The 13,435-nt window shown below is 36.7% G+C and overlaps 1 protein-coding gene across 1 annotated transcript; it reads left to right on the forward strand.

The window, feature by feature from the left end:
- Window positions 1–618: 618 nt before the first annotated feature.
- LOC149199942 (uncharacterized) lies at window positions 619–1,149 on the forward strand. The gene has a single exon (XM_089400776.1). The coding sequence runs from the start codon at window positions 619–621 to the stop codon at window positions 1,147–1,149; it is 531 nt and encodes a 176-aa protein (XP_089256902.1).
- Window positions 1,150–13,435: the final 12,286 nt, after the last annotated feature.

A 13,435-nucleotide genomic window follows, 5' to 3' on the forward strand; every position in this document is an offset into this window, starting at 1 on the left:
GCTGAACTGTATCACGCGATAAGTGCTTCTCGGAAGCTGCCCGCACTGAATAAAGTACTGAACTTGATTGTCTAAAGTGCTAAAACTATGCGACATTTTTAAAATAACAAATGGATTCAGAAAGCACAGAAAAGCAGAAACAAGAATCACTCTCCACCCTCCATCGTTTCTACCTTTTGATAGTGCTAATTTGTTTAATGGAACACGTAGATAATTTTTTGTCGGAAAAGAGAAGAAATATTTTTTAAGCTATGAAACAGCCTCCTCCATTGCTACATTTCTCTATTGGCACTCGACAGCCTGTACTGAAATGTCCAGTTTTTGTGAAACTGCGGACTCAGAATAGACTAACCAACTTTACTCTCCTTTGTCTATATTTTCTTTATACACCACGCTTCTGCATGTGCTGTGCTTTTTAGGGTGATGACGAATGCTTGCGCAAATTGTTGTTATATATAGAGAGGTGGGGAGGACATATACGGAAAAGAAAGGAAATCAGGTGGCTTGCCTGTTGGGACAAAGTAAGGTCTGTACGCAATAGACTTATTATTGTTATAATCCATAGGATTATACTGTTATATGCACCACTGCGCTGAATTGTAAATTTCAGCAGGAAATATGAAGATAGCAGGGTCCCCATGGGTGTTGAGGCAAGTGTGGTCGGTCCTGAGCTCTGTGCTCAAGTCGAAATCAAATGCTGTCAAGGGAAAAGCAGCCCACGCAATGAAGACCAAGATTGTTGCTCTCGGCCTCATCAAGAACAAGAAGATATTCGCTGCAATTTCTCACAAGATGAATTCTCTGTTTGGACTTGAGGATAGCGAAGGGCAATATTCCAGTGACAACAATACGTCATTGACGATGTATTATGCTTCGACGCCCGTCGATGAGATGCCTTGTGAAGCTCTTCAACATTGCGAGCAGGAATTGGAGCATATATCCCAGGCAATTCTTGAGTCAGAGTCGCCCTCTGATAACCCTAGAAATTATGTTTCAGCTATTGAGAGCTCACGAATGTCTACATGCTCTGTCGAGGACGAGATCGACATTTTGGCGGAGGATTTCACTAAAAGGTTTCGCAGTCAGATGCTTTTGCAGAAACAAAACTCTTTCCAGCGATATCGGGACATGTTAGAGCGAAGCGTGTGAGAGTTTTTGGTCTTGGGTGGATATGGGGTGTTTAAAGTTGCAGAGACGATGCTGAGAAGATCAAGGGAAATTATTCAGTCAGTTGGCCAAGATTTCATTACCCCGCCGACTGTGATGAACGTACTGAACTTGAAGAGAAGCTTTCAGGATCGATGACTTGATCTGGTTTCACTGTTTATCGCAGATAATCACACACGATTCCTTGTTTTGTTAATTTTGTTTCTAATATGGAGAGCCATTTACGGATTATTGTTTATTTCCCGGTTCTGTCATTGAACCAGTGGATGTTGTATATTCGTCATTTTGAGGTGAATAAATAAACTCGGCTACTTTGGCCAATTTGACACTAATTTCGTTTTCATTGTTTTATCTTCGTCATTTTGATCTGAATGAATAAACTCGGAGACTTTGGCCAATTTGACGGTAATTCCGTTTTTGGTTCTGTGATACCATAATAACGTGTGTATTTTATTCTGGTTAGGGTTAAAATTTATTATTAGTTTAGCATTCTATCTAATTACACTGAGAAATTTATCCTAGAATAATTAGCTAGTGGTCAGATGCAGGTTTTTGATCAGTTAATGGTATGTAAGGGGTAGGCTTTTGCCAGATATTTTTAATGGTAAGATGTGAACTTTTTCTTTAATTCCAAAAAAATAACTCTATAACTAGAATAAAAATAACTACACCATTATTTTATATTTTAGCTTTACTAGTTATGAAAAATACATATATGTTATATGGAATAGCTTTGAGTACTTAGAATCTCTCAATTAGTTTAGGTTTACAAGTTAAAGTTATATATATATTAGAATTTCAGTAAATTTTTAAGGAAAAATCACTATCCAAATGAAATAAAAATTTATTGTAATAATTTATAATGTATCTTATTTAAATGTTTCATTACATGCAATTTGATATTGTACTATTTATATCTATCACTATCCAAATTAAATAAAAACTTATTGCAATGACTTATAATGTATTTTATTTAAATGTTTCATTACATACAATTTGATATTATACTATTTATATATTTACATGAAAGATAAAATTTCAAAAAATAATCAATATTCATATATTTATATGAAGGATAGAGTTTTAAAAAATAATCATACTCACCTATCAATATTAAACAAGTTCACTACTAATCAATACTAAACAAATACACCTATCACATTTATATTAAATCTTAAAGAATTAAGTCTATTGCAATTATATGATAAAAAAATTATGTAAATTAAAATTAATATATAACATATAAATTTTCCAAAAATAAAATTAAATATCACTTTTCTGGCATTCATATTATAATTTTTTTGCCAGTATTTTTTTTTGTAAAATAAGATTTAAAAAAAACACCACCTGAAAAACTAGGCCGTAAAATTAGTATAAAATTAAGTGGGAAAAATACTAAAAACAACCCCATATTATAATTTCTTTACCAGTAGATTTTGAAACTAAAATTAAGTGGGAAAAATACTAAAAACAACCCCATATTATAATTTCTTTACCAGTAGATTTTTTTTCAAAGAAGATTTCAAAAAAACACTGCCGCAAAACTAGGCCATAAAATTAGTATAAAATTAAAAAGCAAAAATACTAAAAACAACCCCCAAAAACTTTTGCATTATGAATAAGAATTTAAAATATATGCTTATACTTGATATATAATCCATATAGTATGTGACATCAAATAAGATTTGATGATTCATTTATTTCTTAATAGAGAAATACATTAGGTTACAACATTCCCATGCAACCCATGTGTCATGACTAAGATCAAATAAAATAATAATCCATAATTATATATACTGGCTATATAAGAATGTGATAATTTGAATTAGTTTTTTAATAACGGAAACATGCTACAACGCCAAATTTATTAACATGTCTAACCAGCTTAATTGACTTCCCGAATCAGTCTGGTTTGCAAATAATTAAAGTCATCTTACATTAATTCAAATGCTCGTCGGAGCATCGCTGATGTTGTCGCGTTTCGTCGGTTGCTCCAGTTATTAGTATTGGCACGGGGCATTTTGATACCTGCCACGAAGTAAAACATATTGATGATCATTTGTCATTTTCCCAACCAAGTCACAAAACAGAAATATTTAAAGACGTATTGAATGATGAATAAATGGTAATGGTTGATGCTCAAATTTGAAATAAGTTTGATTTAATGATGACAAAGAGGCTGATGTTCTTTACAAAAAGAATTGGTGGCAGAGAGCGTGACTAGATATTGCATATTTGTCAAGAGTTGTTATTACCTTTAGTGATTGCCTATTTTAGTTATACATTGAAAGGATGAAAATTAAATAACGCTCATTAAAGATATTCATTTTGAAACTATGAAGAAATGGATCTCCTCTAAATTCTTCCCTCGAGACAATCCAACACACACATATATATATATATATTTTTCAAGAGGTAGTCAATGAAATTTAAATTATATTTCGATTTCATACGAATTAACAATATAGTTAAACGTCATTTTTGTGATAATATGCCCAATCAGATTTTACGGTTCTAAATCGTTGATCTAATATTGGAAGTGGTAAATACTTCGAGGCCACAATACTTGAGGCCACAAGCATATCTAATATTGGAAGTTGATATAATATTGGAAGTGTTCAATACTTTGTGGCAAGCATATCTAATATTGGAAGTGTTCAATACTTTGAGGTTACAAGCATAATATAAAAGTTAAAAAATTGTTACGGTAAAAGATTTCATTAAAAAATATGTGTAATAAAATTAATAAAAGAAAAATAATAATTCAAATCATAGGATACGTATTTTAAACTAAATGTTGAACAAAACATTCTAGTGAGTGTTCATTTTGGTTAGTATGGCTAAAGTAAATTCACAAAGACAATAGAAAAATGTTTGAAAAGGCAAGGGGCATTAATTGGTATTTTATTTATGCAAATAATGGGAAATAGGAGAAGGAAAATAATAGAAAATTGAAGAAAATAGAGGTCTTATTAATAAAAAAGTATCTCAGGATGAGTTGGTCATTTTTTTCAGTTAGTTTTGGAGCTCTCTTTCTATTCTCTCTCTCACACACTCTTGGACACTTGGAGTTTCCTTGGAGCACTCTAGCATTGGATCAAGAAAACCACCAAAGGACCAAGAAGACAAAGATCAAGCAAGGAAGAGCATCATCTAGTAGCTATAGCGGGATTATTTGTAGGTGTCAATTGGAATGTGTCATTTCTTTCTAGTTTTGGCATGCATGATACATGCATGAGTGTATTTGGTTCTTTTGTTGTCATTGGCATGTGTTTTTCCAAGTGTGACAGTGTTCTTCAGCCTTGCCTTACCATCTCCGGATAGCAATGGTGTGATGGGTTATCTTGTATATGGTCGAGAAGGATTGTCATATCGTTTCGAAATTAAGTGAGGTGTTTTGTGAAAGAAGGAACACATGGCCTAACAATCCCGGAACCGGGTTGGGTTTGTGTAAAGCCATATTTTGTGTGCCTAGGAATCCTTGACCAGTGAATGGCGGGATATACAGAAAGTGTAAAGGTGTGTGCCCTTGATCAGGCCTAGGAATCGTTGACCAGTGAATGGCGGGATAGATGGTAAAACTTGGAAGGTGGAGTCTTGATTAGACCTAGGAATCGTCGATTGTTGTATGGCGGGATATACGGTAAATCCTAGAGACTAGGAGACACACAAATTCCTCACTGTGAAAGTGGAGAAATTTGGTGGCATCCATGTTTGTTTAGGGCCTAGTGATCCGGAGGGGATTGCAGTAAAGCCTAAGGAAACCTAGTGTGGTTTGTTTTTGAGCCCCACATTCGTACTTAGAATATGGAATGAGGGTGATTGGCTGAAAGAAAGATTTGGTTCAACCAATCTATGACCAGGTGGTTCATGGGAGTCCCAAACTTGGTTGACTTTTGCATTCATTAATAAGAGCTCATTCTCTGTAGTATTTCATTTGTAACTGTATTGGATTATACATGGATTATATGGTTGTTATATCCTTGTTATTTATGTTGGTTATATGTTGGTTAAGAGTATGTTTTATGACAGACTTGCTCTATGGTTCTCATCATGTTTTGATTAGTTACAGAAACTACAATGAATATATGACCTAATAGATGGTAATATAGTTATTGGGATATGGCAACAACACTCATTTATGAATCTTAGAAAATTATGAGACCCCTATGCTCGGATCTATTGTTATGACCTATAGATTGCATATTTGTGACATCTTTGACAAAATTCCTGTCATGGATAGTAGGGGTCCAATCAAGTCATGATAAAATATTTGTACTAGTACCTTTGTTCTATTATTATTTAACATTCCTAAAAGTTTCATGATGTTTTCGGCAGTGGCCTGAGTCTTAGCCCTAAAAATGTGGTACAGAATTTGAGTTCGATGGCTGAGAAGTAGCTGAAAAAGTCCATTGTCATTGGAATGCCCTTGCTATGGGATCGAATGGAAGTTCTCAGTTTCATGCATGACTTGTCATGGAAGCGGCTGGGGGTCCAGATTAGTGAAAGGTCAAACTGCCTCAGGGGTTGGTCACCTAGAAGAATCAGTTAGCTTCTAAAGGTTCTATAGCATGTGTGGAAGGTCAAATTGGTTTGGGTTTCTCGATTCCATGTCCTTAACTATACATGGGGATTTGATTCACATCATAGTAGTCTCTCATCACATATTTATCCCAGATGACCAGTTAACTTAGGTAAATGTGGGAGGAGGGTGTTATAGATTGGTATTAGAGCATTGATGACCTCTTGGACTGGATCTATGATGTGTTGGTCATGCATTCATGGTTGCATATATGTGCTCTCTATGCTTGTGGTCTATGTAATTGATGTGCATGTATGTTGGTGGTTTGATACGGACTTATGCTAGTACAAAACAAAATACATATATAAAAATAAACATAGAGATGCAGTAAAAATGAAACTTAATTTCATTAATATCAAAGAATTGAAATATGTTTACTTGCAAAATGGAAATAAACTAGCTTGGGCTATGGTAGCTTATCTCTAAGAAGAGATGTGGCAGCTACATGGGTCTGAACTATGTTACAATGAGGATCAAAGGCATATTTATTATTGAGAAACAATGGAAAACCCTAAACATCCAAAAATCTTACCCTAGGAGATGAAGCACAAAAAATATAGGCCCCATTTGGGTAAATTGGTACATCAACTTCTTGGGGTCGTAACTTTGGCATACGATCTTCGTTTGACCTGCACAATACCTCGTTAGAAAGATCTATGTGAGGACTACAACTTTCAAATGAAAACATAAATAAACTATTTATGTTTGTTGGTTTTTCAAAAAAAAAAAAACATCATTTAAGGTCTCAAAATAGCTTGTGATGTTCATGTCCCGAAAAACTGCCAAGAATAGTGAACTATGCTACAATTAATGAAACTGAAAAACTAAAAGAAACAATGGTTTGGGTCCAAATAGAATAGGTAGGTGGCCACCAATATCCACATGGATCATTCCTCCCCCCTTATGAGGCAATGGTCCCCATTGCATTGAGTACCTCCATGAGATGGGGAAACTTATGTTGAATTTGGTCCCTAGTGAGCCACTTACGTTGGTGCAGGAGTTGGCTAGCTTTGACAACTCGATATAGTTGGATCTTCTGTTGGTGAGTGTTCTTGATATATGTGTCCATGATCTGATCAGCTGTGTCTTGTTCCATGCCGTATGCGTTTAACTCTGTTTGTATGAGTTATTCTGCAATGTTTGATGTGTCCAGTAATGGCGAGAAGGATAGTCAAAGGCGGTCCACATTGAACACTAAGTACAAGCCAAGGGATGTGGGAATGCTGAGATCAATAGAAATGTCTCCCATGGCCTTGGTACTGGTGTAAGGCCCATATCAGAGTGGTATGAGCTTCCGATGGGCTCTAGTAAGGTGTTCTTTCTGCAAATGCAACTAAACTTTGTCACCGACCTAAAACTTGTGTGGCACCCGATGTTGATCATGTCACTACCTGTACTTAGAATTTGAATTCTCCAAGATGTGGTGAACCTACTAGCGGATGTGTTGGATGCATTCAATAAATCTAGTTACTTTATCATCCTCCGAAAATACATGTGTGGATTTAGTTTGTGTAGTCACATGAGGCCTGGCAACATCAATTAGACACAACGGTTGAAATCCTAAACCCACTTGAAAGGGACTGCGACTAGTCGAGCTATGGAGAGATCTATTATAGATGTGTTGCATATAGGGAAGACTCTCATTTCAGGTTTGTGTATACTTGGAGTTGTACATACAGAGTATGTGCACTATCATCCTATTAATGACCTCCGTCTGGTCATCTGTCTAGGGATGGAATGCAGTCAACTTGGTGAGCTTCATGTGCAACAGTGTCCATAGGCATGACTAGAATGTACTCAGGGACCTTCTATCCCAATCTGACATAATGGCCTGTGGGATCCCAAAATGTACCCACACTCATTCAAAGAAGCGTTTGGTAGTGTCCTCTGTTGTGATATTGTTCTTGTAGGCCTCCAATATAGACATCTTAGAAAATATGTCCACAACCATAAATACAAAGTCATTACCATGCTTGGTAGAAGGGAGGCCAGACATATAGTCCATAGAGATGGATTCCTATGGCTGGTTGGGAGTAGGAAGAAGAGTGCATAAGCCTTGCTTCTTGATGGTTGGATTGGTGATGGCACAGACAGTGCAATATCTAATGTATTTCCCAACATCCAGTTGGAGTTTTTGCCAATAAAAGTACTTTTGTAGTACAACCATAATTATCCCCACACCAAAGTGTCTTATCACCCGACCGTAGTGGGCCTCGCAAATCATATTGGAATGCTCATTTGAAGGAACACAAAGGTGGCCCAGGTAGCATAATATTGCATCTTGGATGTGGAAATCAAGAAATTGCTTTCCATCTACTAGCATTTGGTATGTGGAGGCAAACTCTAGATCATTTTTATATAATTGTGGACATCTAGAGGTCTCGTGGCCACAAGAGTTGAGAACAGCAGTCAGTGCTGCAACTGGGGATGGGTTGAGGCAATCTGCAATGTGATTGGTGTTGCCCTTTTTGTATTTAATGTTAAAGTGGAATTGTTGCAGATTTGTAGACCAATTTTGATGGAGATCATACTACAACTTCCCTTGTGTCTGTATCAACTGAAGAGGTTGGTGATTGATGTGGATGGTCGTCTCCTTCCCCATAATGTAATGCTTCCATTATCAGCAAGCATGTATGATGGAATACATATCTTTATCATAGGTGAGGTACTTTCAAATTGTATCGCGACATGTCTCACTATGATAGCCCACTTGATGCCCATGCTAAGTGAGGATTGCACCAATAGCATAGTTGAAGGCATCTGCCTTAATTCCAAATGGTTGTTGCAAGTATGGAAATGTGAGTAATGGTGCAAAGCAGAGGTGGTGCTTCAACTAAATAAATGCCTTTTGTTGGGACTCGGAGCAGGAAAAATTTCTTTCACTCTAACCTTGGTAATCTATCTCAAAAGACAAATGATATGGGAGAATCTTAGCATGAATCTCCGATAAAAATTTCCAAGTACCAGAAAGTTGAGAACCTGTGTTAGAGTGGTTGGGGCTGGCTAATCTTGAATGAATTCGATGTTAGTCAGATCCACATGCACGCCATGCTCACCTATGATGTAACTGAGATATTAGACCTGGATCATGCCAAAGTTGCATTTCTCCAAGTTCTCACACACTTTGTGCTGCTAAACAGTTTGAAGGACATGTTGAATGTGTTGCAAGCGCTCTTCCTAACTCTTGTTGAAGATGAGGATGTTGTCCAGATAAAAAAACATGAATGAGATGGTGAAGGGATGCAGGATGTCATGCATTAGCCTCATAAAAGTAAATGGGGCATTTGTCAACATGAAGGTCATAACCAACCATTCAAAAAGACCTTCCTTGGATTTGAAGGTAGTCTTCCATAGATCTGTGGGCTCTATTGGAACCTGATGATAGCTAGACTTTAGATCAATCTTGTTGAAATACTTGGCCGTCTTGAGTTGGTCCATAAGGTCATCAATCTGTGGGATTAGATACATGTTCGAGAGAGTGATTTTGTTTAGTGTCTAATAATCAATGCAGAGCCTCTAGGTTCCATCATTCTTCTACACAAGTATATTCGGGCTCCCACAAGGCGAGGAACTTGGTTGGATGTGCCCTTTTTCCATAAAATACTGGATTTTCTACTTGATCTCTTGATTTCCTAGAATGGAGTGGTGATATATAGGCCCGTTGGGTAGAGGTTCTTTGGTAGTCGGATTGACTAAATGATTGACCTGATAGTGCAAGGGTACCCCTATGGGTGAGGAGAACATGTCACTGTATTCTTTCATGACCTTATCCACCTGCTTATGCTGCATGGAGGAACCCTTCTTAGGGCCCATGGATGTGGCCATGATCTTCCCCTTACTTTTAGAGAGAATAAAAAAGAAAACAATTTTTCTAGTCTCGAAGATGATCTTACTAGATTTCTTAGAAGAGATCAAAGATATGGTGGTAGCTGGGGCTACCTTTGGTATCCTGTATAAATTATTACCGAAATAAATAATAATAGTGTGAGGCCTCGACTCATATACAACATGATGCTTCCACAAGTATGGGTGTCCTAATAATACCTCAAAAACTTCAAGAGGATAAACATTGCAAAATACCTCATCCGTGAAGATTTTGATACTGTAAGGAAGGCGACACTCTTGCTTGACACAGAGATCTCGTCTTTGGTGAAGCCATACGATGGTGTACGGTTCTGGGTGTGGTGTGGTCCGTAGACCCAACTGCTTCATAACCTATTCGGAAATGAGATTCTTTTGGCTCCCACTGTTGATAATGAATTGCAATGTTGAAACCTTCACCCACATCTATGAGTGGAAGAGGCGCTCCCCCTCCTCTCAATCTTCATGCTCATTCTTCTAGACCTTGGTGGTGGCAACAGTGGTGTTGGGCTCCGCATCAATAATTTAACTCCATTTGTCATTCCTCTTGTTGGGTTCTGACTTAGGGTCAGGACATCCATTTGATTCTGAAGCCTTCAGCTCAGCCACTAGCGACTGCTTGGCCGAACAATCACTTTTGTTATGAGTGGGGCTCTTATGGAACTCACACGACCTTCCTGTGTCCTTCTTTGACATTGTGGTGTTGTTATTTACTTACAGCTTTCACGAGTTTTCCTGGGTCACCCTGCCTTGGCTTTGTCCTATGTTCTGGGATTTGGGGGTGCCTTTCACTTGCTTCAGATTCACACATCCAAAGTCTCGCTTCTTATGTTTAAACTTCTACTCGATCTTCATAACGTATCGACAGGAAGCACCAAGCAAGGAGATATCTAGGAACTCCATCTAATCTTGGATGTATTTTTTCATATGACCATGGTACTTTAGTAACAGATGCCACTCAAAATCCTTGATACCAAACTTCGTGTTAAGGGTATGAAAAATATTTGTCAACTCCGATACATGTTGGTCTCTTCCCCATCGTAGTGTGGTCCACTTTATGTACTTATCTTAATATCTCCCTACAGGGTAATACTGCTCACTGATGGCGTCTCATAAATATTTTGAAGTGGGTGTCACTGAAAACAGTGAGATTTCCCTCTCGTCCTTCTGCTCACAATAGGTTTCCCACCAGCCCCATACATGGGGGACAACTTTGCGGAGTGCAAAAGTAATATTTCCCCTATTAGAAAAATCATGAACCGAAAAATACACTTCTAATAGATTTAACCATCTATATACAATGTTTGCATCTATCTAGCCTTGAAATATGGGAATATCAAAGTTGACTCATACCTTCAAGGGAGTGGTGCATCCAAAGTGGGTACCAGATGAAGAAGTGTCGCATGTGGGCATCCCTCGAAGGATCTGGGAAAAGATGTCCATCATCGTGCTCTTTTGTCACTTGCGGGCTTCTTCAAACAATATTTTGAAGGGACCTCCTGCTCCCTCATCTTTATTTTTTTCCACCATGGGAGGTCGTTATGGTTTGTGAGGATAGTATTGCAAATTTTCAACAAATTCGAGCCCTAACTCAGTATATCCTGACCTTGTTGGGGCAATGCAAAGAAAAACATAGAAAGAGCGAACCGATCTAATACCACTAATCCAGACTTATGCAGAAACATAATAAAATGGAGATATAAACATAAACACAGAGATGCAGCAAAAATAAAACTTCATTTCATTAGTATCAAAGAACTAAAATATTCTTACATGTAGAATGGAAATAAATTAGCTCAGGTGATGGTAACTTATCTATGAGAAGCAATGTGGCGGCTACATGCCTCTCGATTGTGTTACAATGAGGATTGAAGGCCTATTTCTTATTAAGAAACATTGGGAAACCAGAAACTTCCAAAAACCTAACCCTAAGAGATGAATCCCCAAAACCATGGGCCTAGTTTGGGTAAATTGGTAAATTAACTTCTCGAGGTCATAACTTTGGCATACGATCTTCGTTTTATGCGCACAATGCCTTGTTAGAAACATATATCCAAGGACTACAAGTTTTAATTGTAAATAGCAGTGAAGTCACCATGTTTCCTTCATTTAAAAAAAAAACAAAAAACAAAAAAAAAAACAAAAAACAAAAAAACAAAAAAAAAAAAAAAAAAAAAAAAAAAAAAACCAAAAAAACCAAAAACAAAAACAAAAAACAGAAACAAAAACAGAAACAAAAACAAACAAACAAAAAAAAAAAAAAAAAAAAAAAAAAAACAAAACAAAAAACAAAACAAAAACGAAAAAGACAAAAGCAAAAGCAAAACAATAAAAACAAAACAAAAAAACGAAAAAACAAAAAGACAAAAAAACAAAAAAAATAAAAAACAAAAAAAATAAAAAACAAAAAAACAAAAAACAAAAACAAAACATCGTTTAGGGCCTCAAAATGGCTCCAGAAGTTCACAACCCAAAAAAAAGAGCCAAAAATAGTAAATTGTGCTACAATTAAGGAAACTGACAAACTGACAGAGACAGTGGTGGAGGTCCAAGTGGAATAGGCAGGTTACTGCATATATCCACCTAGATCATGGTCATGGTTGTAGCGGTGTCGCCATGTGGAATTTGATGGCACTGTTATCATATGTGTTTGTCGTGAGTGTATGTCACTCATGCATTGGTCATGCATGTTAGTGCTTATATATTGTTATGCATACAATGATATGGTTGTACTTGTCATGCATGAAGTCATGGAATCTAGTTGGTATGATTAGACATTGATAATTGGATAGTGGTTAAATTGGTGGTATATGTTGATGTGATTATGATTATACCTGTATCGTGCTAATATGGTGGATCTTGTAGATGAGATATCCTCCCCTGAACAATAATGAGGTATGTTTATTATGTTATGTTTTGGTTTTAGATGACATGGTGTACTTGCAGGAAAAATATCAAAGATGACTAGCAAGATGGTAGACTACAGTTCAAGAGATTCTCCCTATGGGTCATATGAGAAACATGGTGTTCGGAATTCTTCTAACTTAACAGACACACTAAAAAGCTTGAAGGAAGAAATAATAAGTTGCAAGGAAGATAATGGCGGGAACATTCAGGCACAAGAGAAATAAGTAGAAGTCAATGTATTAATCCTTCAAAGTTTTTCAGAATTACAGAGGTTGGATAGAGAGGAAACGATTAGAGATGATAAGCTCTTGGATACTCCCAATAGGACAGGTGATGAACACAGGTTCTATTCTAGTTCTCGATTTTGATTGACACTATGATCATCATCATTATCATCCTTATAGGAGGAGTGACAAGGGATATTTTCCAGATGAGTTTAGGAAAAGTAAGCCACCTACATTTCAAGGGGATTTGAATAATTCAAAGGATGCAGAAGCATGCCTACTTCAGATGAATAATTTTTTTGAGTTGCATGAATACACAGAGAATATTAAGGTTAGAATAGTTATCTTCAACATCAAAGGTAAAGTAGACATCTGGTGGGAATATGTGAAGCAGGTTAGAGACATCACAATAGAAGAGTTGAGTTGGCATGAATTTGAAATACTTTTCACGAAGAACTACTAGTCAGAGAGCGGTACTATGACATCAAATCCAAGGAGTTTTATGAGCTAAAGATGGGATATATGACAAATGAGGACTGTACAACCAAGTTCTTGGAGTTATTGAGGTATGTATCGTATCTTAAGGATGAAAAGGCCAAAGTTTAGAGATTTTTCAGTCGATTTCCAATGGCATTTAGAGATTAGATTGAGTATGATGTGCATCACTCACTTGAGGAATCTATTGGGAAATTCA

Source organism: Pinus tabuliformis, chromosome 2_1 (assembly GCF_031772625.1).
Source record: "Pinus tabuliformis cultivar Carrire ecotype Pingquan chromosome 2_1, CPIR1, whole genome shotgun sequence".
NCBI classification, from domain to species: Eukaryota; Viridiplantae; Streptophyta; class Pinopsida; order Pinales; family Pinaceae; genus Pinus; species Pinus tabuliformis.